The sequence below is a fragment of the Nerophis ophidion genome, linkage group LG05, assembly GCF_033978795.1.
Source record: "Nerophis ophidion isolate RoL-2023_Sa linkage group LG05, RoL_Noph_v1.0, whole genome shotgun sequence".
NCBI lineage: Eukaryota > Metazoa > Chordata > Actinopteri > Syngnathiformes > Syngnathidae > Nerophis > Nerophis ophidion.
In genome coordinates, this window is record NC_084615.1 from 51335017 (window position 1) to 51359729 (window position 24713).

Sequence of the window (24713 nt, forward strand, 5' to 3'; positions counted from 1 at the left end):
ACTTGTAGGTTTTTCTATTAAAGGGTGTTTTGCGTCATGAGCCGTAATTCTCGTAACATCTCGTCCCGCAAACTTCACTTTGAGGAAGATGGACGCTTTGTGATTCCGTGGTTTTTGGAGCTGTGATTACAAATGCAGCCACCGCTGTTGCCTTGCTTGTCAATAAAAGACGATGGCAGCGGGTGATCGCTCAAAGGCAATGTCCTTACGTATGGCAGCGGCTACGAATAAGGGATTTGTGGGATAGATTTGCGAATGAGGAATTCACAAAACAAATTTTGGATTCAAGGCCCCCCTTGACATTGTTCGGGCATGTGGGTCTCTCCGAGCCTTAGTGTCGGCTTCTTTTGCCGGGAATGGACCTTCGAGACAGCCCAGTGCCGCCTCGCTTGACCCCAGATGACCGATCGGAAGCAGGACCAAGACGACTCATCGGCCCTAGTTATCCTGCATCAGCGCCCTGCCAGTTTTGATGTTTAGGTGCCCTGTAAATGTGAAAATAGTGATACGTCATGCTTTTGCGACACATCTGAAAAAACACCTCATGAGAGTGTCATTATTTTTTGCGGTATTTGAGAGGTTTTTCGAAATATGGGCAGGCTTTCCCCTTGATTGCCACTATATTCGTGGAGGTGGGGGTATGGCTAAGAGCATGGTCAATATGACAACATCATAAATGATATACTGTAATTATGAAATGCAATGATGCATATATTTTCTTTAAAAGGGCTATACAAATGTATTGTGCATATTTAAAAATAAATATTAGTGTTATTAATAATACCTTTAATAACATTAATATTAATATTTGTTATATCAGAATCAGAATTCCAATCAGCTTTAACACCAATAATTTGACTTGTTAGACTGTGTTCTTTTTGTTCAATTCAATTTCAATTGCTGCTGTTTATTGTAAAAGGTAACTCAGTCTATACTTTAAAGTTGCAATTTAGTTTGCCAAATGTTTAAACAGTCATTTGAGTTACATTTGGGAAAAAATTACTTGTTTTGTTATTCTTTACAATGAAGTCACTGTAAAAACTAACCACACTCAAGAAAGTACATTATATATACACACGAAGTGCACATACATGTAGGAATAATGTTTGATTAATAATATAATTTGGATTAAACTGAAAAATCAATACAATCAATCAATCAATGTTTACTTATATAGCCCTATAAAGGTTGATCTGTAATGCCGATAGCTTAATGCTAACGTACAATGGACTAGCTCATAGACAAGCTCACTCAAATTAGCATGGACAATCACAGGGCACAGATAGACAATCCTTCACACTAACATTCATATTTATGGTCAATTTACAGTCTCAAATAAAGCTATCGTGCATTTTTTCAAAATGTGGAAAGAAACTAGGTGCATGAAAGGCGATTTTAAATGCAAATTTTTTTTTCCCCAAATAAAGCACAGAGGAATTTTTTTTATGACATTAGAGCTGTTTTTCAAAATGATTATAGCCAACAGTAAGCAAATAATATACAGTATATCCCTTCGTACAATACATAACTTAAATTTGCTTTCGTGTTAAAAAAACCTTTTTTCATAGAAAAAAATATAGAAAAAGCTCATTTTGAAGGTGTGGCGGCAGTAATCTTGCCGTGGTGGTGTGCCACAATCGTTTAAATGTAGGGGGTGTTTCCATTACCAGTTTCTTCCTGTGATATTTAAGTTTTGCGCATTTCTAGGAGTAATAGAAACACAGCTGTTGCGTCTGACCTAATTAATACAGCAAAGCATAGCAGTACTTTGTACGGTAACAGTAATACAAGTAAAATTGAATTTACACATTGTCTTGTTGTTGAAAAGTAGAACATGTCTTCACTCCTTTCTCCCAGGCGTACACATATTTCCACGTGTACCTTCCTACCATGGACGCTACTTTGTTGTGATGGTTATCCTCTTGTTTTAGGCAGAGGAAAACTCCTTAATGACAGTTGTGACAAATGAATAGTGAACAGGTCCACTTGCACCTTGTAATGACTATATTCTCACCACAGTCTGCTCCTTCGTCTGTCACGTGACCTGTAAAGACCACGCTCCCCTGGTCTGCCCTATCCCAGCTGAGCATGCTAAGAGACCGCAAGGTGTCGACGTCCTAAGGGGCATCGGGACCGCTTACAAGGGCTACGTCAGGGTAGGAAACCTTGCACAGCTGAAATACTGACTAAAGTACCGTGTAATACAAGTCTGTAAACTTATATAGTATGTACACAGTACACACTTGGGGCAGTAACAATGTAGTATTTGTTTAATGTTAGCACACTAATGTAATATGTTCACACTTGGTGCAGTAGCTATGTAGTAATTAGAATGATGTTAGCACACTATTGTAACATGTGCAGTAGTGTTAGTACCGTAGAGAATGTTAGAGCCCTAATGTAGTATGTACACACTTAGTGCAGTACCAATGTGGTATTAGATATTAGTACTGTATTGGTATAATGATAGCACACTAATGTAGTTTATGCACACTATGGGCCTAAATCATTAAGATCTAACCAGTGTGTGCAATCTAGAAAATAGTGTGTAATATAAGTAGGCATACTGTGCGCGATTTACTAAGACTGATTGTACAACTAAAAAGTGGTGCAGACCACCTTATTTAAATTAGGATTTTTTGTGTAACACTGAAGCATCACCACAGAGACACTCATTTACTGCACATTTATGTTATCATGCTCCTTACCGCTGGGATTTTGCTGTTTTCAAGCATGCAGGAGACATCTACCATTGTCCTTTGTCTGTCTGCGCAGCGCAAGCACTGATCCTGCAGCCATGCGTGGAATTGTCAGTTTGCACGTCCCTATAACTCTTGCTAAATAAAACAGTAAATAGTGCTTGCAAAACGGTGATGAGTGTTGATAAATCACATTGCGCGTGCTACATAATTATATTTGCATCTTCTCTCCGAATTGTGGACGTTTAGAGAATTACCATATATTTTGCATATTAATGAAGACAGAGATGCAAAATGGATTGCACGCCTTATTCTGCTCACTTAACAGACGCAATCCACTGATCACTGTGCTATCAGGTTTGCACGTCTTTCAGTACACCCAAACCTTTAGTAAATAAGGCCCTTAATGGAGTAGCAATATAGTATTAGTATAATGTTATCACACTAATGTAGTATGTACGCATAATAGAATAAAAACATCTGTTGTATTGTCAATATGGATGGTGTTTTGGTAGAGTTTGGCCTTTCTCACCTGATCAGATTCCAAAGCCCAGCGGCGTGAAGAAAGGTTGGCAGCGAGCTTTTGCCGTTGTCTCCGACTGCAAACTTTTTCTTTACGATGTTCCTGAGGGGAAGTCTACTCAGCCAGGAATGGTGGCCAGTCTGGTGCTGGATCTCAGGTACCTGGAGTAGCTTGATTTGTTGTTTGTTTGGAATCCTTTCCTCATGACTCTCTGATGTTTTCATGATCATTTCATAATGTTTTCTTGATGGTTTTATAATTTCACGTAGGCATTAATCATGATTTTAGCGGCTATAATTAAAATGAGGATGATAGTTGCCAATATTAATATTCGAAAAGCATATGGAATCAAGCATCTGATTGTGCTTTTTTCATTTTATTTCATTATGATTTAATGATGATTTCATGGTTGTTTCATTATGATTCTAAGATGATTTCATTAATGATTTCCTTGTGATTTTACAGTGATTTCATAATTGTTTCATGGTGATTTTATTGTACTTGAATGATTTCATTGTGATTGTTATGGTTATTTCATGATTTCATAGTGCTTCCATTATGATTTCATTGTAAGTCCATGATCATGGTGATGATTTCATGGTGATTTCCTGGAGTTTTCTAGCAGTTGATGTCAGCCAATGTTTCCTCGTAGAGATGAAGAGTTCTCTGTCAGTTCTGTCCTGGCGTCCGATGTGATCCACGCCACCAGGAAAGACATCCCTTGCATCTTCAGGGTATTCGACATCCACTTGAAGTCGCACCTACAAGTTGTAGTTCTGGTCTCACCTGCGACTTTGCGTTCAGGTGACGTCTCAGCTGAGCTCGCTGCTGTGTTCTGTGTCTCTGCTGGTTCTGGCTGAGAGTGAGGTGGAGAAGAGGAAGTGGGTTCGGATCCTTGAGGGTCTCCAGAGCATCCTGAGCAAGAACTCGTTGAAGAACCAGCAGGTCCACGTCCTGCATGAAGCCTACGACGCTTCGCTGCCAATCATCAAGAGCACGCTCTCTGCCACCGTGCTCGGTTTGTAACAGTTGAACTCTTTGTTCTTGCTGCTCAGCGTCTTCATTGTCGTCTCTTCTGTGCATCTTGCAGATCGTGAGCGAGTCGTCCTAGGAACCGAGGACGGACTGTTTGTGGTGGAGGTGACCAGAGATGGTGAGTCAAAGTTTGACTCGGTCTTGAGCTCGCTGTCAAACGTACTGCTTGTGTTTCAGTGATCGTGCGAGCGACGGACAGTAAGAAGGTTTGCCAGATCGATCTGATCCCTAAGGAGAAGATCTTTGCTGTGCTGTGTGGGCGAAATCGCCATGTCCATCTTCATCCTTGGGGGGTTCTGGAGGGTAGCGAGTCCACTTTTGACATTAAACTGACAGAAACCAAAGGATGTCAGGCTCTCACGACTGGCGTCCTGCGGCCTGGCGGCACCGCCTGCCTGCTGGCTGCGGTCAAACGGCAGGTGAGAAGTCAAGCTGTGACACTGTGGCACCGCCCCTTCACTAGCTCCTGACCAATGGGTCGCTTTTGTTCCCTGCAGGTTCTGTGCTTTGAGATCACGCGTGCAAAACCGCATCACAAGAAACTGTGGGAGGTCCAGGCTCCTGGAACGGTGCAGTGGTTGGGAATAGTTTGTGAGCGCCTCTGCGTTGGTTATCCTTCGGGCTTTGCGCTCCTCGCCCTTCAGGGCGAATCGTCACCCATTAGTCTGGTGAGCCCGTCTGATCCGTCGCTAGCCTTCTTAGCCCAGCAACCTTTAGACGCCCTCCACGCATTAGAGGTGGGCTCCAGCGAGTTCCTGCTCTGCTTCAGTCAGCTCGGCGTCTTCGTGGACGGTCAGGGGCGGCGTTCACGGACCCAGGAGCTGATGTGGCCCGCGACCCCGCTCGCTTGCAGTACGTCCTTCACGTTACTAAGTCTAAAGTCCTGCAGTCAATTTAGTCCTCATCTATTGCCGAAATCCGCAAAATTGACTTTGTGGTCTCTTTGAGCGCAGGCTCTAATTCCTCCCACCTGACGTCCTACAGCGAGTATGGCGTGGATGTCTTCGATATTCACACGGCAGAGTGGGTCCAGACCATCTCCCTATGCAAGGTATCCAACCCAACGCCCTACGCCTTCACTACCTGGTGGCTCACATGTGTGTCCTTCCACAGATCAGACCTCTGAACGTGGAAGGAACCCTCAACTTGATGACTTCAGAAGCTTCTCGCCTCATCTACTTCAGCAACGCGTCTTCAGGTAGACGCACCTTGATGCAAAATGCCTGGAAAATCAGTCCTGAATCTGGTCTTTCCTCAGATGGAGACCTGACCATTCCAGAGACGTCGGAGCATAGCAGGAAGTTAATGGTTCGAACTCGCAGCAAGAGGAAGTTCCTCTTCAAGGTTCCTGAGGAAGAGCGGATTCAACAGCGCAGGTAAAACTGTCCGACTCGCTGGCAGAAAAAAGATGGCGAATCGGCAAAAAACCTGCCTGTTGTGTTTTTAGGGAGATGCTCAGAGATCCTGAGTTGAGATCCAAGATGATCTCAAAACCCACAAACTTCAACCACGTGGCTCACATGGGACCAGGAGATGGCATGCAGGTTCTTATGGACCTCCCCCTGGTAACTTCCTGTCTGCATGTTCTCCTCTTCCTCCCTGCATGTCCTCCTCCTGTCTGCATGTTCTCCTCCTCCTACGTGCATGTTCTCCTCCTCCTGTCTGATAGTTCCCTTCATCAGACTGACCCCTTTCTTCTCCTCATTTGCTCCTTTACCTTCCCTCATTTTCAGGTTGGTGATGTGGCCCCCCCAACTCCGTCTCCCTCCCCATCCTCCACCTCCCGTCACACCCTCATCTCCTCCCCCTCCCACTTTGAACACGTCTATCACATGACATCGTCGTCAGCTGGCGTCTTCTTGCTGAAAGACTCCGCCTCCTCCTCCCAGCAAAGCCTCCTGCAGCCCTCCTCCTCCTCTTCCTCTCCCTCCATCTCCTCTTTGGGAAGGGTAGGCCTGCCTTCCCCACCAAAACACAGATACACGCACACACACATACGGCGCCCCCACTCCTCCTCCCAGCATCCTCCAGTGCTCAGCGTGTGACATTTAATAATGTCATATTTTTGTTTATTTTAAGATTAAAAGTTAATTTAAAACATAATTAAGACCAAATAAAGACCTCACTAGTAGCAATCGTACAAAACATTTACAACATAAAGCAGAGGAAGGTTCACTAAGGCACCCCAAAAGGGACAGGCGGTAGAAAATTGATGGATGGATGGGTTCACTAAGGCAGGAACATAAAGACTGACACACAAAATCAATCAATCAATTGGTAATCACTCATTATTGCTTGGTTGTTAAAGGCCTAGTGAAACCCACTACTACCCACCACGCAGTCTGATAGTTTATATATCAATGATGAAATATTAACATTGCAACACATGCCAATACAGCCTTTTTGGTTTACTAAATTGTAATTTTAAATTTCCCGGGAGTTTCGTCTTGAAAACGTTGTGTAATGATGACGTGTACGCAAGACGTCACGGGTTTTTAGGAAGTATGAGCCCTACGCACACACACAGCTAAATGTCGTCTGCTTTAACGGCATAATTATACAGTATTTTGGAGAACTGTGTTGCTGAATCTTTTGCAATTTGTTCAATATTGGAGAAGTCAAAGTAGCAAGATGGAGTTGGGAAGCTTTAGCCTTTAGCCACACAAACACACGGTGATTCCTTGTTTAAAATTCCTGGAGGTGAAAATTTACTGTGGATCAGAGCGCGGTCAAGAGAACATGGATCCCTACCAAATGTCAACCAGCAGGTTTCGGTGAGAAATGTGTGGTTAAAAAGTCAGTTCTTACCGGAGACAAGCTGAGCTTGTGCCGTCCATAGCTGCAGTCGACTCCCCTGACACATTGGCGTCAAGACACCCGTGGACGTACACCTCCGACTTCAGGTACTATTTAACTCACTAAAACACTAGCAACACAATAGAAGGATAAGGGATTTCCAAGAATTAACCTAGTAAATGTGTCTAAAAACATCGGAATCCGTCCCGATGCAATCGCGTTTGTTTGTTTTTTTTAAACTTTTTTTTTTTTTTTTTCTAATCCGTCGCTATCAATATCCTCAAACACGAATCTTTCATCCTCGCTCAAATTAATGGGGAAATTGTCGTTTTCTCGGTCCGAATAGCACTTTTTGTTGGAGGCTCCCATTATAAACAATGTGAATATGTGAGGAGCCATCAACATGTGACGTCATCGTCTGCGACTTCCGGTAGAGGCAGGCCTTTTGCCTTAGCACTGAAAGTTGCAAACTTTATCGTGGATGTTCTCTACTAAATCCTTTCAGCAAAAATATGGCAATATCGCGAAATGAAAAAGTATGACACATAGAATGGACCTGCTATCCCCGTTTAAATAAGAAAATCTCATTTCAATAGGCCTTTAAAGTGCGTTCTCACCACAGAATCATCAAAATTCAAAGATGCTTTTTACCCCCCAAACCTTATAACATATTTTCTTTCACTTTGTGTATGTGTGTGTGTGTGTCACAGGGTGTGATGTCTTCCTCCCAAGAGGACGCCATCAAAGACAAGCCCCGTCCACTGTCCAGTATCTCTCGGCAGCAAAGGAGCAAGACGTACATGACCCGTACAGCGTCAGGTACATGCTCGTTACCCAGCATGCATCAGTATGCTTGAAAGTCATCTGTTCTTTTTTTTGTAGATTTTGGGGGAGGAGCTACGTCTCGCAATGCTCTTGAAGTTGACCAGGACTTTGACCAAGAGGTAATGCTGACGCCATCTTTGTATTATTTGTATGATCACTGAAATTTTTGTTTTGTTTTTGCAGCCGGACTCTCACTCCACCCCCTCCAACAGTTCCAACCCCAGCAGCCCCAATTCTCCCCATCGCAGTCAGCTGAATTTGGACTCAGAACCTTGACACACACACACACAAACACAAACTCAACTGCAGGGGCATGGTTTTCAATTTTAATACAATTTTATTGTGACGGTGAGAGTAAGCTTTCTGCTCTTTTATTTTGGTTTTAAGTGTGTGCTGTTGCTAGGAAACACTTCTTTGGCTTAAATAACTCAGTTTATATTCAATGAAAACAATTCCTCTTTGACTTTTTGAGCAGATGTGAGCTTGCAAACAGCTGTTGCTAACTTCCTGTCTGAAAACAAACACTGTATTGAAGTTGCACATTGTTGTAGAGAAAAATAATTGATCGCGGATCAGTGATTATCCTGCGTCCTGCCTTAACCTTTGACCTCAGGGGTCAGGTGGCGGGACTTCTGAACACTACTGCTTAATTTTCTTTCTCCAGATCAACCGTTAAAGGAATCTTTATAATGAGAACATGACAAATAAAAGAATCTACTGACAAGTACAAATAAATGTTTCTAATTTGTGCTTCTTTACTGTTAACATCAGATTGCATTTTGTGGCTAACTTTATGACTGTGCTTCCAGAAAGCTGAGCCAATCTGAATAGAGCATCTTTCAGGTTAAACACTAAGCGTGAAGCTTCCATTATGTAACACTGAAAGTTGTAAATCATTACTTGTCGTTTATTTGGCTGAGCGGAACAGGAAGGGACATACATGTTTTATATGTCAAAATGATGAGTGCAGAAAGCTGATAACTTGCTTGTCAGTTTTTCCAGCGGATTTGCTGAAAAAGAAGAAGGAAATAGTTCAGATGTCACACGATGAAGATAATCCTTTCTCTTCCTCACCGAGTTGTTGAGCAGCTCGCCGATCCTCCTATATTCGGCTGACCCCACCTCCACCTTTCCTCTGTATTCTAGTAACAGCTGACGGTCTTTTAGGTCTCGGTACGTCTAATTGGCAGAGATGCTGACATCAGAAATCAATACGCCAAAGTGATGAAGAAGCCCCGTCCCCCGCCCACATTCTCACGTTGATGACAATGTCGTGACATTTATGTTTTTGAGCCAGGGCGATCCTCACGTTGGCATCATCCACCAGACCCACGTAATCCTGCAGCACCTGTCAAGTCAAGTTGGCTTAAGAACCACCAAGGTCCAAACGTTACATTTTTGTAACTAACTATTTTATTTAGAAGTATTGAGAGACTTCAAGAGCACCTTGAGCTAGATTGTTAAAGACGCCAAAGGTTAAGAGCTCACCTTTGTGGGGGCGGAGTTTCTCTGCAGGATGTCAACAACTTTTTGGAAACGGAGTGGAGATTTTTTTCTGGTAAAGCCGAGCCAGCTGCGACTAGTAAACAGAGCGTCCACGTCAGACCACGCCTTCATCTTTGCTCGCGCCGCCAAAGCTGTCACCAAAAACTGTTTCTTGGATATCTGGTACCAAAGTTTAGCAAGTCTTCAGACTAGACAATCGAACGTCATGGCCTTCAAAGTCTTATGTACCTTGAAGCTGACACGGATGTTCAGCGGACTGCTGGAGCTGGCCTGCAGATGCATGAGAACTTTGTGAAAAGCAGCAAAGTGCTGCTGGAGAAGCCGACTGACCTTAGCTGACCTCAGGCTGGGTGTAGTGGTACACGCAGCAGTAATGCAAGGTGCTGATGAGCGGCATGTGGAGGATGGAAGGTCCTCTGGGAAACTTCTGGAAGATCTCAAGCTTTCCTCCTTGTTCGGCCTGGCGGTCCATTGCCTGGAAACCACAGAGAGAGAGCTGCAACATCCTGGAGAACTCTGTGGAAAAACTAATGTTGTCTTTGTCACCTCCAAGATCAATTGTCTTTTCAGCAGAGATACCTGATCCTGGACCTGGAGCTGGTCTTCAGGAGAAAACTGCAGACTAGAACAAATCAACTTGTGTAAGTATGTTCACCAAGTCCACTATTTCAGTTGTTAATCACCTCAGGCAGCTCTCCAGGAAGTCCCGCCTCTTATTTTCATCTGTGATGCTCAGGTGGTCTCTGTACTGAAGCAACTGTTGCCATGGGGACAACAAAGAGGCTGTTAAGTCTTAGGTGTACAAGAGTACTATTACTTCTACTACTAATACTATTGCAGTAGTTAGTGATCACGTTACCGCCACGTCTTCCATGCGTCCCAGAGCTCTGATGAGAAGAAATAAAAAGAATTGAGTGTGCACTAAAAAGCAGCTGAGAACCAGTAAGTAGAGAAGTACCTGAACAGGTCCAGTAAGAGTGACTTCTCGTCGCTTTCCTTTAGGAAGTGAATAAAATGTCTCAGCGCTGTCTGTCTGGACTGCAGCTCTCCAAAAAGAACCTCTAACACACACAACAGTCAACACACACACACGTAGCATACTCAGCATTTTCTTCACTCACCTTTACTCAGAGTCTTCTTTAGATAAATTAAAACCTGAAAACAAACATATCACGTCAACAAGGTGGGAAAAAACAAGAAAAGTTCAAATGGCAAATTACAGCTGTGATGACATTGCCATCGTGAGCGCTGACGGCCAAATCCAGCAGTCGCACTTTGTCGCGTAAACAACGAAACCTCTCCAGAGAGACTCCCTGAAACACAAGCACTAGGTAGAAAATGTGCGCGCGCACATACACACGCACACACACACACACACCTTTCCTTGCTGCATCTTGTGCACAGCCTCTTGAGGTGACCAAGCGCTAACCAGATCCTGTGAACAATGACATGATAACTAATTCGAATTTGTGTGTGTGAGCTGACACCATATCAGGATGGTACCTGGTTTTCACTTTTGGGTCTTCGTACTTCTGGAGCAAGAATTCTGGCAGGTGGGTCGCTGAGTACTAGGAAAATAAAAGCCCCCAAAAATGTTGTGATGTTTAATTTCTGTTTTAGGTAATACAAGGGTTCTGGGTTCGATCTGTGGCTCGGGATCTTTCAGTGTGGAGTTTGCATGTTCTCCCCATGTCTGCGTGGGTTCCCTCCGGGTAAGTTCATATACGAAATGATAGAATTGATATATGCATTTAAATTGACAGGTTAGTAAATGCATTTAAGCTGATACCTTTATATAATACATATTTAGGTTGTTACATTTATAAACAAAATGATAAGTTTTGTATACCCATTTAAGGTGATACGTTTATGAAATACACATTTAAGTTGATGATGCTCCTATTTCGATGGTTAGCATTTCCTCAAACAGTGTCCAAAGAAAGACGTGCGTCTCACCTTCAGCAAATGTTGTGACATTTCCTCCCTTTATTCCTGCATACAAAATGGACATTGAGTCACATGACCTGATGCGGCTTCACCTGTCTCACTTCATCTTTCGGTCTGACCTTTAAAGAGCGAGCTCAGTGAATATCCAGAATTGACTTTGACGAGGGTGGGCGCGTCCACGTTGATTCTAGGGGGGAAGGAAACCTCTCTGCCCGCCCTGTCATTACAGGTCTCTCGGACAGACCAGGAGATGCCTGAGAAGACACAGGAGGGACGTCAGGGACGATGCGTCCGAGCAGATAACCAATTAGAGACAAGCAGAAAGTGGTCTCACTTCCCACCGGCTCGCCACTCCAGTTGACCTTCTCCACATTGTCATCTTCATCCACCAGTGGGATGCTGTTGACTGTCTGTTTGGATTCTTTCAGCTGAAGCACAAAAAGTCCAAAGCGTCATTTCCTGTCTGATGACTTCAGTGGAAAGAAAACGACTAGACAAGTAGTGTCAAACTGCAGGTGCTGCCTCACAGCAACAATAGAATAGTTTGTGTGTGAAAGTGAGATGTTGTCCTTTTTCATCATCACTATTATTTTTAGGGAAGGAGGAAATAGCCCTCCACCATTTTGTCACTCAACTTGTTCAGAGTGGACCCTCCGACCCTCCCTTCTGCCCTGGTGCAGCTGGGATAGGCTCCAGCCCCCCTATCCACAACCCCAAGAGGAACAAGCAGTAGAAATGGCTGGCATTTCGTCAATAATGCCCCAAATGTTAATAATGACACCATAACTAAAAGCACTCTTACTTTGCCCAATTCGTCTTCTTCATCATCGAAAGTGAAAGCTTTACACTTGGAATTGTTCCAATAGTCTTCCTCGTCGGCACGACTCTTCATCGTCTTTCTGCTAAAAACAAGCTAGCTAATTAGCACGTCAGCGGCTATGTCACTAACTCAGCAATTTTGTCGGACAGTCGTAAATATAAATATGTCTTCACTGCAACCAGAAGTTACTACTGAAGAACCATGATGCGCTAAAGTACGTTTGTGTAATACGTTTAACGTCTTACAGATGAATAACTTGTTTTCCGGTTTTCAAGGTGGTTGCAGGCCGTGGTGGGTGCTGGGAAATGTAGTGGGTGACGGGGACCAATCAGGGACTAGTTGTCACGTGACAAATGACAGGCCTGACGCGCTCTTGCCTTTAACCGGATATTGACCAAAACATGATCACGAAATTGAGTTGATTTATTTTGAAAAGGTCTAACAGGAAAATGACATCCTATACTATACTGGACAGCTCATTTGACCCGTTATTAGTTAGTCTTTATAATTAATTCTTTTTTTTCCCGCTTAGTAATAAGTTTGACACAGTTGGGCTAAACTGCGCCATAAATGTTGTTTTAAAGTTCAGACAAGTGTGCTAGAATAAGATAGATAATGTTACCACATGTTTACCTCTGAAGGAGAAAATAATCTTCTACTAATGACAATCAAACAAATAAAAAAATAACATACCTGTCTGGATATATTTGAACAAAATATATATCAATAACGAATGAAAACATTTGCCCAAATTACATTGGTTTATGTGTATGTGAGTGTGAATGTTGTCTATCTGTGTTGGCCCTGCGATGAGTTGGCGACTTGTCCAGGGTGTACCCCGCCTTCCGCCCGATTGTAGCTGAGATAGGCGCCAGCGACCCCAAAAAGGGAATAAGCGGTAAAATATGGATGGATGGATAGATGTGTATTATTTAGAACTCTTGAACGCATTATCCCCTCAATTCCCCAAAAATAGATTAACTTGCTGGAATAAAAAAAAATAAAGACAATATAACATACATCCATAAACATGGATGCATATGAAAAAGTGCAATATATTTATCCGTACAGTAATCTATTTATTTATATAGGCACCTTATTGCTTTTTTTATCCTGCACTACGAGCTAATGCAAGGAAATTTCGTTCTTATCTGTACTGTATAGTTCAAATTTGAATGACAATAAAAAGGAAGCTAAGTCTAAGTTTAAGTCTTATTTTATGGTAGAAACACTTTACCCAAAAGGCTGTTGTCCACATTTGTACACTTGACTTCTGCTCCTTTGTGGTTACCATTGGTACAACAGTTTAATAGGTAAAAAGGTTACATTTGTAGTTCTGACATATTGTCTGACATAATCTAACCCTTAGAGCAGCATGCAATTTAAATGAATTGATGGTAAAACATATTGTAAGATTAACAATAACTGAATTAGCGTACACACTAATAATATATTTATTGTGCATAACTGATTGAAGACATTAAGTAATATGATTACGTACACACCAATAATATTATATTGACTGTGCACACACTAACTTTAATATATTTATTTTATTTCATTTATTTAACAGGGTTATTGATCAGCCTACAATATATCCCGCCCTGGGCAGCACCGCATGTGCCTCACAATACGAATCCCCGGGCTCGGGGTCTTTCTGTGTGGAGTTTGCATGTTCTCCGGCTTCCTCCCACCTCCAAAGACATGCACCTGGGGATAGGTTGATTGGCAACACTAAATTGGCCCTAGTGTGTGAATGTTGTCTGTCTGTGTTGGCCCTGTGATGAGGTGGCGACTTGTCCAGTGTGTACCCCGCCTTCCGCCCGAATGCAGCTTAGATAGGCTCCAGCGAACCCGAGAGGGTCAAAAGGTAGACAATGGCTCACGGTTTCTCCCTCGTAATGAAGTAACACATTAGCTTTAAGATTTTCTTAGCTAATAATAGCAATTTGGATAGCTATAGCGTTAGCTATCATTGAACATATTCTATCGTAACAACAACATGACTGCAAGTTCTTTGTTGTTTCCCTTTGACCTCTGTTGTATGTGTGCAAATCAATCACTTTATTTGGGCATTTATTAATTACATACATTTTGTAATTGTGAAAAATATAGGCAATTGTCAAACAAATATATTCTGTTAACCCACTAATGGTAACATGAATTTGCAGGTGGGATTCTTATATTTTTTTGCTTTCAAAAATGTTGCTGTGAGCACGTTGCAAACAACACCTTTAAGTTGTAAGCATGACTGATTCAACCTTTATCATTATTCCTTTGTTGTCCTGGTATTTTTAAAAGTTGTTCACAAATTGCTTTGATTTTTATTTTTGTGTTTTCAATTATAGTTACAAAGTAATTAGCTTTGGCTGTTCTTATCATTCTGACAACGTTGTTCTTTCAAGATGTAAAAATCTCCCTATATCCGTAGATGACTTTGTGTTAAGTGGTATTTTTAATGCTAGGTCACAATCTTTCATACTTAGAATAATATTTGTGTCATCCAAGGTGCTGAGTTTTATATTTTGTGTTTAAGTTTGCATGTAAACTTTTTTTTATTGTTCTCTCCATTGAGGTTAGTAATAAGTTAGTTTTTTCACAGTATGTTTCATCAACAAGAATGTGGTCCCAATCTATGTCCTAAACTGCAGTTTTAACGTGCTCATACAGGTGTTTTGGAATGCCAAATCACTCTGTTTCTAACATGAGAGTGGAATCTTTTGTCATTTAGCTTCCTGGCCACCAGTGTGAGGTTGTTGCCAGAAAGCCCAGTAATCATATTGTTCGATTTGGTGATCCTGTCTGTGAATATTAGATCGATTTAGATACCGGTTGTGGCGGTTATTCGAGTTGGTCTTTTAGTGACTTGCACAAAATCATATTTATCTGCTGTCATTTGTTTACTAGCACTGAGATCTTCCCAATTTATGTTAAAAAATTCCCATGACAATTATTTATTTTTGGTGATTACACACTTTCATATTTTATCAAAGTTTTCAAATGAGCTAACATCTTAGGAGGGTGGCCAATAGATACAATAATAATGAAAGTCATTTGTGGTGAAAGGTTGAGTTCTACTCCTAAACATTCCGGGGAGAAACAACTTGCCCACTGTATTTCATGACAGGGGATAGAGTCTTAAATATAAAACAGGACACCTCTTCTTCTTCTTCTACCGTTTCTTGTTTTTCCTGAAAATATAATACCCAGTTGGGTTTAATGCAGCTGACAAGAGCATTAACCTTAAGACAAGTCTCAGAAATGCTGAGAAAATCCAGATTTGAGTTTTCTTGGAGGTAAATATATTTGTCTATTTTATGAATTAAGCTTCTTGCATTCAAGTGTCCTCCTAACAGTCCTTTCGGTTTGGCAATATGATCCCAGACTGTCTACGACTGATTGACCGTTCCAAAAAAACTGTTTCTATTTTTCACAATTCCCGGATTAATACATTTTCAAATCACAAATGGGAAGAAGTGAGCAGTGTTTGAAGCTTGCAGTATGGAGGTTCTAGCCTGCCTTTCATTCACAGCCGCAAACAGACTCGTTCCACAACGTCGTGCATGCTGTCCCACTTGCTAACCACTTGAGCCGCCTTTAGGCCCGGGACCTATTGAAGGATCGGCATTGACATCAATCATCTTTGAAACACTTGTGTGGTTCGCGGCCTCCGTAGCAGCTGTGCTCTGTGGGTTCAGAAAGTTGCCCTCGCTTCAAGACTGCCTTCAGTTTGTTGATTGACTGTTGTGGCACCAAACAAGGGTGAATGTCTCCACCAAGTATCAGGCAAATAGTAATCAGAAGTATATTGTTTGTCGGCTGGCGGGTACATGGTCTCACATGTTGGTTAATTTGTTTGTATAACAAGTGATATACTACTGAGGGTGTGGGTCCTATAGCCAAAGTTCGTTCTAATTTTAGTTTCCCCGAACCTTATATCATCATCAGACACCATTCGAGACTCATTCCCAAATAAGTACCTTATTTTTGATGTGACAGCATTAAACAATCCTCAAAAGTTTATGAGCAAACTACACTCAGAGCATTGACAGCTCCAATTGCGCTTGTACACCTAATTGGATCACTGAGAGTTCACACAGTTGGTGGTCACAGTTGTTCATTAAGTGCCTTCTTGTGTGTTCACATAACAACTGGAGATATTTTTCCACCATCACTGTATGAAAGAAAATGGTTCTCGGTTATCACTGTAAAGCATTTTATTACTCTAATCCATTACTATTATCAAAATTGTGATAATGCGTTTGAGGACACTCAGGCATGTAATGGTGGGACGGCGTGGCAAAGTTGGTAGAGTGGCTGTGCCAGCAATCTGAGGGTTACTGGTTCAATCCCCACCTTATACCATCATAGTCAAATCCGTTGTGTCCTTGAGCAAGACACTTCACCCTTACTCCTGATGGGTCCTGGTGAGCGCCTTGCATGGCAGCTCCAACAGTCAGTGTGTGAATGTGTGTGTGAATGGCCGAATGTGGAAATACTTTCAAAGCGCTTTGGGCTCCTTGAAAAGGGGTAGAAAAGCGCTATACAAGTACAATCCATTTACCATTTACCATAGAGCTGAGAAAAAGACAGCTTGTTGTTTCTGCTACAATGTATTTGCTGCTGCTATAGTAATATTTACAAGTTAACTTTAAAATGTGTAAAAAACATTTGACATATTTGTTTGACATACGAGATGTACTACATGTAGAGCCTGCAGAACATGACCAAGCAGGAGCTGGTCCAGGAATACTTGAAGGAGGAGATCAACCCGGCTGAGGCTCTCTGGTGTGGCTCGGATCGGGAGAGACTGAGGGCCTAAAAATCCAGCTCCTGCCGAGCCAAACGGGGGGTGGGGGGGAGAGACTGGGGACAGGGACGAGGGAGTCTTGTCAATCATGGGGACTTCATTGAAAAACAAAATCAGTCAGTGCTGTTTTTTCCCTATCTGGACTTGAGTTTTGTTTTCCATCCATCCATCCATCCCTTTGGGGTAGCGGGGGGCACTGGTGCCTATCTCAGCTACAATCGGGCGGAAGGCGGGGTAGTTTTGTAAAGACAAAATGGCATCTCTTTGATGTGTCATTATTAAATGACAAACTGTTTGTGAATGTGGACACAGCAGCCATTCTCTCCCCGAGCTTGGAGTACAGAGAGACGCCCCATCTCGATTCTTCCTTAAGTCTTTTATGTATAAAAAAAATTGACGATAAAGAATCTTTGACTCTTGCATTATCACATTTTGAAGTATAAAATAATTTAAAAAAATTAAAAAAGGTGCTCATCATCTTCGTGGTCTTCATGGTCTTCGCAGCCAAAATCTAAGACACACAAAGCAAGAATGACTTAATGAGTCCCCAAAGCTCCCTTTTACAGTAAAAGCTCACACTGACGTCCAACAAGCTGAAGGGCGCTGACACACTCCTCGTTGTCGCCCTTGTCTAGGATAGGAGTGCAGTCGGACTCTGGTTTGAGAGTTGTCAAAACTGTTGTCATGGAAACAGCTTCTTCCACCTAAGAAGTCAAATCATCAGTCCTGTTTTTGTGTGGATACAAAAGTTGGACCTACCTGCGACGTGTTTTTTTTTTCAGGGGGCCCACAGAAGAGGGGACCCAGCCTGAAAGAACCAGGAAGGTAAAGTGGAATATATTATCATATCAACATAGTCAGTGGTCTGTGGACATGCGTTGACTCACCGCTTCCCCATCATAGTAGCAGTAGCGGCCAGGTCCACAACAGTGTTATTAGCCGCCTTCTTGCGGCGGCTGAGTCTTTTTCGTGCAGGTCTAGCGGGAGGTTTGGGGGTGGTCGTTTCAGGGCTGCTGCCCCCTCCACTTCCTGTCTCCCCACTGTTGAGGTCTTTGAGGACATCATAGTTGATCTTAGTAGAGATTTTCTTCTTCTCCAGCATCTTCTTGATGGCCTCGCCGGCTGTGGACGACTGGAGGCTTTCCTTCTTCTTCTTGCACCTGTTGGGCTGCAAAAAGGAGAAAGGCCAGTTCCATCCCAACATGAACGCCAGCCAATAACCAACCTTTTCTTTGTATGTCCCCTGCTCTTTTTCTTTTTTAATTCTTTCTTCTTTCTCTGGAAAACAAACAAACAATCAGTATTTTATATGTATTGATCACTTGCTTTTGTGCATCTGAGGACCTTTCTGCTCTTGCAGGTATTCTTGGTTCTGCTGCATCCACAGTTGGGTCTTCACTTGGACCTCCTTGTCACTCAGGATGTACTGTAGAGGACCACATGAGCAAGCACAGAACCTGCAAGCAATAATCTTATAGACCAACTGACCTTATCCATTTCCTGTTCATCAATACCGTCCAGATCCAAATCTCCACTCTCAGAATTCTCGTCCGCTTTTGTAAAAGAGGGACGGACACCAAATTAGGTTGTCTTGTGTGGGTTGCATTCGATTGAGGCAAAATGACGATGTAGATCAAAGCCATTCATCATCTCACCCGATGTTGTGACTTCTATTTGGGACTTGCTAAAGACCTGGAATGTTTGCTGGAGGTCCAAAGCGGCAGCACTTTCTAGGATGATGCTAACAGAAGGGATCTGCTGCCGAGCTTGCCCGTCTTCAGTGCCCGGCCCGGGATTACCAACGTCCTGGTCGTTTTTGCACAGCCTGTCCTCGTCTTGCATCACCTGGCACAGGAAGTCCTGCGTAAGGTGCTGGGTGGCAGTGTGGAAGTCACAATCTTCAACCTCCAGCTCCTTCAGGTCATTTGTCATTTCCTCTTGAAGGTCTGCAAAAAAAGTTATTGTCAGTTCTTCTTTGTACGTTGAGAGAATCTGCTGATAGATGCCCACCTGTTTTGTTAACATAGGCGGCATAAACTCCTTTTAGTTTAGGTTGGCATTTCTCCAGCTGGCTTTCAATCTGGTCTTGGAAACAGCTGATCTCTCCTGATGGAAGGACAGTTAACGGTCATAAGGACTACAGGGTCACATTGACAAAATTTGGATCTGACCTTGGACCTCATCCAGCTTCTTGGTCAGCTCTTGCTGTAGCTGCAGAAAAACAGAAGTATGAAGGCCGTTGTTTGATAATGAAGATGATGATGGGTTCTACCTGCTGCATCTTGGTCTTGTACAGGGAGGCGGTAAAAGAGGGGGGGTCACATTCCTGCTCGAGATCTACCTTCATGAACTCATCAATGGTCAGCTGACTGGTGGGCGTGTCCTCAAACTCTGTTAACCTGTAAGAAGAGGGCAGGTGTCTCAAAGAGGACCGTGACCCTTACGTTGACAAGTCAAAGCTAGAAATGCTCACCTCTTCCGCAGAGTGGCCTGACAAACTTTTACCACCCCGATTACATCCTTCACTGTACGACGGAACTTGTGCATGCGGGCTGCCACGAGTAGCGCTGAAGACAAGCAGGAAGACAACTGAAGACTTAACTGTGTAGGTCTTGCGGGATGCTTTGTTTAGGTTTGTACCGGCACCACAGAGTCCAGACGGACGGCGTCCCGTGTGCATCCAGTCTCTCTTCATCCTTTGAACCAGACGAAGAGCCGTCATAGAAACATCATGAGTCTTTGCCCCGAACTCCAACATGTGAGCGAAGCGAGGAATTAGCAGACATGGATCTGTAAAAAAGGCGGAGCCCAGATGAGGGGGTGGTGGAAATTGATTGATTGAAAGACGAGTCGCTTCTTCTCCAAACGAGTTTCCGAAATGCAGAATGTTCAGAGCAAGAACATAGATTATAACATATTGCATAAATATAACATATAATACCTAAAACTGTGATCAATATATTATATATAAAACTGTAAATAACATATTATACATTAAACTAGGTGTCCCCAAAATTCTGCCCCCCAAAAAATATATGTATATTTTTTATTATTATTATGTTTTTTAAATCTGTCCTTTCTAATCCATTTTCTACCGCTTGTTGCTTTCTGTGTCTGCTAGCCGCTCAAAAAAATCATATTGTCTAAAAATGCATTTTCCCATCGATAATGTGACATCATTGCGCTATATATACATACAAACCCCGTTTCCATATGAGTTGGGAAATTGTGTTAGATGTAAATATAAACGGAATACAATGATTTGCAAATCCTTTTCAACCCATTTTAAATTGAATGCACTACAAAGACAAGATATTTTATGTTAAAACTCATAAACTTTATTTTTTTTGGCAAATAATAATTAACTTAGAATTTCATGGCTGCAACACGTGCCAAAGTAGTCGGGAAGGGGCATGTTCACCACTGTGTTACATCACCTTTTCTTTTAACAACACTCAATAAACATTTGGCGAACTGAGGAAACTAATTGTTGAAGCTTTGAAAGTGGAATTCTTTCCCATTCTTGTTTCATGTAGCGCTTTAGACGTTTAACAGTCCGGGGTCTCCGCTGTTGTGTTTTCGCTTCAAAATGTGCCACACATTTTCGATGAGAGACATGACTGGACTGGAGGCGGGCCAGGAAAGTACCCACACTTTTTTACTACAAAGCCACGATGTTTTAACACGTGGCTTGGCATTGTCTTGCTGAAATAAGCAGGGGCATCCATGATAACGTTGCTTGGATGACAACATCTGTTGCTCCAAAACCTGTATGGACCATTCGGCATTAATGGTGCCTTCACAGATGTGTAAGTTACCCATGCCTTGGGCACTAATACACCCCCATACCATCACACATGCTGCGTTTTGACTTTGGCGCCTATAACAATCCGGATGGTTATTTTCCAATTTTTTCCGGACACCACGTCCAAAGTTTCCAAATATAATTTGAAATGTAGACTCGTCAGACCAAAGAACACTTTTCCACTTTGCATCAGTCCATCTCGGATGAGCTCGGGCACAGCGAAGGCGGCGGCGTTCCTGGGTGTCGTTGATAAATGGCTTACGCTTTGCATAGTAGAGTTTTAACTTGCACTTACAGATGTAGCGTCCAAATGTAGTTACTGACAGTGGTTTTATGAAGTGTTCCTGAGCCCATGTGGTGATATCCTTTACACACTGATGTCGGATTTTGATGCAGTACCGCCTGAGGTATCAAAGGTCTGTAATATCATCGCTTACGTGCAGTGATTTATCCAGATTCTCTGAACCTTTTGATGATTTTACGGACCATAGATGGTAAAATCGCTAAATTCCTTGCAATAGCTCGTTGAGAAATGTTGTTGTAAAACTGTTCGACAAGTTGTTTACAAAGTGGTGGACCCTCACCCCATACTTGTTTGTGAATTACTTAGCATTTCATGGAAGCTGCTTTTATACCCAATCATAGCACACACCTGTTCCCAATTAGCCTGCACACCTGTGGGATTTTCCAAATAAGTGTTTGATGGGCATTCCTCAACTTTATCAGTATTTATTGCCACCTTTCCCAGCTTCTTTGTCACGTGTTGCTGGCATCAAATTCTAAAGTTAATGATTATATAAAAAAAAAATGTTTATCAGTTTGAACATCAAATATGTTGTCCTTGTAGCATATTCAACTGAATATGAGTTGAAAATGATTTGCAAATCATTGTATTCCGTTTATATTTACATCTAACACAATTTCCCAACTCATATGGAAACGGGGTTTGTATATAATATATATTATATATATATATATATATATATATATATATATGCATCCATCCCTTTTCTACCGCTTATTCCCTTTGGGGTCGCGGAGCGTGCTGGTGCCTATCTCAGAGAAATATGTATATATATATATATATATATATATATATATATATGTCTTGATTGGATTATCCAGAGAATAGTGCTCGATACCGTGGTAGAGCGCAATATGTAGGTGTGGGAAAAAATCACAAGACTACTTCATCTCTACAGATCTGTTTCATGAGGGGTTCCCTCAATCATCAGGAGATTTTAATGGAAGCATTCACATACAATGGTTTATATAGAGCACAGAGTGGGTGGGTACAAGCAGGCGTAGGGTGTGGTGATTGGCTCATGTGTTACCTAGGAGGTGTTTCCGTCTATGGCAGCATGTTGAAATGATTTCACTGCGCTTGTTGAGAGATGATAGATCTGGATGATATATAATAAACAGTTTCTCTTTTAAGCATAGGTTGCATCTTTTATTACCACTGTTGTAAGGTGTGCTGGATGCAAGAATTTGCCATGTTATTGAATATTCAACATTATTGTCTTTGAGGTTCCAAATGTGTTTGCTGAGTTCTGTAGAATTCTGCAAAGTCTGGTTTCTAAAGGAGGCGTTGTGATTATTCCATCTTGTTTTGAACGCTCCTTCGGTTAATCCTACGTACGTGTCGGATGTGTTAATGTCCTTGCGTATTACCTTTGCTTGGTAAACGACTGATGTCTGTAAGCACCTTCCGTTGAGAGGGCAATCAGGTTTCTTGCGACAGTTACATTCATTATTGGTTTCAGAGTCGTTTAGTCTGGGGGTAGGCAGTCCTTTTGCAATTGCTTTGTTGTGGTTTGAAATGATTTGTTGCATGTTATTCATACAGCTGTAGCTCAATTTAATGTTGTTCTTGTTGAATATTTTTCTTAGGGTGTTGCCTTTGGGGAAGTGTTTGTCGATCAGAGTGAGGAACTTGCGCCCGATGTTGGTTGAGACGTCTTTGCTGAATGGCGGATTGTACCAGATGATGTTGTTTCGTTTTCTGCTCTTTTTTGGTTGGTTTCCTGGGGTGGGTTCATAGGTAAGGGTGAAGTTGTATCCGCTTTCATCAAGTGCTTTCTGGTACGGGGGGGTTGCTTGGTCGAATTCAGCTTTGCTGGATGACAGCATCGATAGTCTTTTATTAATTCCGGTAGGTATTCTTTTCGTGGTGGTGGGTGGGTGGTTGCTGTCGTGGTGCACGTATTGGAGTGTTGTGTTGGGTTTCGTGAATGGTTGGTAGCTGTTATTTCTCAGGTTGAAAGTGACGTCGAGGAAGTTGACGGTTTGCTTGTTGGCTTCAATCGTGATCCGTAGGCCGTTTTCTTTGAAGATTTGGCATATGCGCTTCTTGGTGTTCTCGCTGCTCCTTGGCGAGGCGCGGCACACTGCCAGTCCATCATCACGGTAAATGCCAAGGTTCAGGTTGAGGCTAGCAAGCTGGGAGAGGAGGAAACTCCCAACGAGTTCGCACGTTTCTGCGCCGTCAAAACTCCGTCAAAACAGTACACCATGGCAAAAAAAGAACAATTCAACATTTGACGTTACTATGGGGAGTTTTGACGGCGCAGAAACGCGCGAACTCGTTGGGAGTTTCCTCCTCTCCTAGCTTGCTAGCCTCAACCTGAACCTTGGCATTTACCGTGATGATGGACTGGCAGTGTGCCGCGCCTCGCCAAGGAGCAGCGAGAACACCAAGAAGCGCATATGCCAAATCTTCAAAGAAAACGGCCTACGGATCACGATTGAAGCCAACAAGCAAACCGTCAACTTCCTCGACGTCACTTTCAACCTGAGAAATAACAGCTACCAACCATTCACGAAACCCAACACAACACTCCAATACGTGCACCACGACAGCAACCACCCACCCACCACCACGAAAAGAATACCTACCGGAATTAATAAAAGACTATCGATGCTGTCATCCAGCAAAGCTGAATTCGACCAAGCAACCCCCCCGTACCAGAAAGCACTTGATGAAAGCGGATACAACTTCACCCTTACCTATGAACCCACCCCAGGAAACCAACCAAAAAAGAGCAGAAAACGAAACAACATCATCTGGTAAAATCCGCCATTCAGCAAAGACGTCTCAACCAACATCGGCCGCAAGTTCCTCACTCTGATCGACAAACACTTCCCCAAAGGCAACACCCTAAGAAAAATATTCAACAAGAACAACATTAAATTGAGCTACAGCTGTATGAATAACATGCAACAAATCATTTCAAACCACAACAAAGTAATTGCAAAAGGACTGCCTACCCCCAGACTAAACGACTCTGAAACCAATAATGAATGTAACTGTCGCAAGAAACCTGAGTGCCCTCTCAACGGAAGGTGCTTACAGACATCAGTCGTTTACCAAGCAAAGGTAATACGCAAGGACATTAACACATCCGACACGTACGTAGGATTAACCGAAGGAGCGTTCAAAACAAGATGGAATAATCACAACGCCTCCTTTAGAAACCAGACTTTGCAGAATTCTACAGAACTCAGCAAACACATTTGGAACCTCAAAGACAATAATGTTGAATATTCAATAACATGGCAAATTCTTGCATCCAGCACACCTTACAACAGTGGTAATAAAAGATGCAACCTATGCTTAAAAGAGAAACTGTTTATTATATATCATCCAGATCTATCATCTCTCAACAAGCGCAGTGAAATCATTTCAACATGCCGCCATAGACGGAAACACCTCCTAGGTAACACATGAGCCAATCACCACACCCTACGCCTGCTTGTACCCACCCACTCTGTGCTCTATATAAACCATTGTATGTGAATGCTTCCATTAAAATCTCCTGATGATTGAGGGAACCCCTCATGAAACAGATCTGTAGAGATGAAGTAGTCTTGTGATTTTTTCCCACACCTATATATATATATATATATATATATATATATATATATATATATATATATATATATAT

The 24713-nt window shown here is 42.4% G+C and overlaps 3 protein-coding genes across 10 annotated transcripts in view; 1 reads left to right on the forward strand and 2 right to left on the reverse strand.

Annotated features, from left to right (window-relative positions):
* Nucleotides 1-8613, forward strand: part of cdc42bpb (CDC42 binding protein kinase beta (DMPK-like)) — a 30546-nt gene extending 21933 nt beyond the window's left edge. For 2 of the 3 annotated variants that reach the window (XM_061901433.1, XM_061901435.1), the window contains exons 24-38: nucleotides 2020-2156; nucleotides 3240-3379; nucleotides 3875-3956; nucleotides 4027-4240; nucleotides 4313-4375; nucleotides 4435-4676; nucleotides 4755-5109; nucleotides 5211-5308; nucleotides 5371-5455; nucleotides 5516-5633; nucleotides 5705-5822; nucleotides 5991-6206; nucleotides 7764-7872; nucleotides 7936-7997; nucleotides 8062-8613. In XM_061901433.1, coding sequence (XP_061757417.1) covers nucleotides 2020-2156; nucleotides 3240-3379; nucleotides 3875-3956; nucleotides 4027-4240; nucleotides 4313-4375; nucleotides 4435-4676; nucleotides 4755-5109; nucleotides 5211-5308; nucleotides 5371-5455; nucleotides 5516-5633; nucleotides 5705-5822; nucleotides 5991-6206; nucleotides 7764-7872; nucleotides 7936-7997; nucleotides 8062-8154 — 2132 coding nt within the window. In that variant the 3' untranslated portion in view covers nucleotides 8155-8613. The remainder of the gene's footprint in view (nucleotides 1-2019; nucleotides 2157-3239; nucleotides 3380-3874; nucleotides 3957-4026; nucleotides 4241-4312; nucleotides 4376-4434; nucleotides 4677-4754; nucleotides 5110-5210; nucleotides 5309-5370; nucleotides 5456-5515; nucleotides 5634-5704; nucleotides 5823-5990; nucleotides 6207-7763; nucleotides 7873-7935; nucleotides 7998-8061) is intronic. The other variant, XM_061901436.1, reaches the window with a different exon arrangement.
* vipas39 (VPS33B interacting protein, apical-basolateral polarity regulator, spe-39 homolog) lies at nucleotides 8196-12534 on the reverse strand. Of its 4 annotated transcripts, none has more exons than XM_061901445.1 (19): nucleotides 12397-12534; nucleotides 12134-12230; nucleotides 11666-11759; nucleotides 11451-11585; nucleotides 11341-11376; nucleotides 10888-10952; nucleotides 10763-10819; nucleotides 10605-10697; nucleotides 10506-10539; nucleotides 10343-10445; nucleotides 10244-10271; nucleotides 10068-10141; nucleotides 9931-10006; nucleotides 9725-9859; nucleotides 9613-9654; nucleotides 9367-9543; nucleotides 9137-9226; nucleotides 8953-9057; nucleotides 8196-8888 (listed from the first exon to the last, which is right to left on the reverse strand). In XM_061901445.1, exons 2-19 carry the CDS (start codon nucleotides 12221-12223, stop codon nucleotides 8868-8870), a joined length of 1455 nt encoding a protein of 484 aa, XP_061757429.1. In that variant the 5' UTR covers nucleotides 12224-12230; nucleotides 12397-12534; the 3' UTR covers nucleotides 8196-8867. The 4 variants fall into 4 exon arrangements, 3 of the variants coding, with proteins under 3 accessions (XP_061757429.1, XP_061757428.1, XP_061757426.1); XM_061901444.1 differs by having other exon boundaries at nucleotides 12134-12233; nucleotides 12397-12501; XM_061901442.1 differs by having other exon boundaries at nucleotides 12134-12464.
* Nucleotides 12535-16350: 3816 nt separating this feature from the next.
* The window catches only part of brf1b (BRF1 RNA polymerase III transcription initiation factor subunit b), a 29200-nt gene continuing 20837 nt past the window's right edge, over nucleotides 16351-24713 (reverse strand). Inside the window, exons 7-19 of one of the 3 annotated variants that reach the window (XM_061901441.1) lie at nucleotides 19602-19751; nucleotides 19435-19528; nucleotides 19234-19360; nucleotides 19133-19172; nucleotides 18972-19067; nucleotides 18617-18907; nucleotides 18450-18514; nucleotides 18306-18387; nucleotides 18187-18239; nucleotides 17849-18129; nucleotides 17721-17769; nucleotides 17539-17665; nucleotides 16351-17472 (exon numbers count right to left, since the gene is read on the reverse strand). In XM_061901441.1, coding sequence (XP_061757425.1) covers nucleotides 17420-17472; nucleotides 17539-17665; nucleotides 17721-17769; nucleotides 17849-18129; nucleotides 18187-18239; nucleotides 18306-18387; nucleotides 18450-18514; nucleotides 18617-18907; nucleotides 18972-19067; nucleotides 19133-19172; nucleotides 19234-19360; nucleotides 19435-19528; nucleotides 19602-19751 — 1508 coding nt within the window. In that variant the 3' untranslated portion in view covers nucleotides 16351-17419. Of the gene's footprint in view, nucleotides 17473-17538; nucleotides 17666-17720; nucleotides 17770-17848; nucleotides 18240-18305; nucleotides 18388-18449; nucleotides 18515-18616; nucleotides 18908-18971; nucleotides 19068-19132; nucleotides 19173-19233; nucleotides 19361-19434; nucleotides 19529-19601; nucleotides 19752-24713 lie in introns of all 3 variants that reach the window. The other 2 variants (XM_061901440.1, XM_061901439.1) reach the window with 2 other exon arrangements.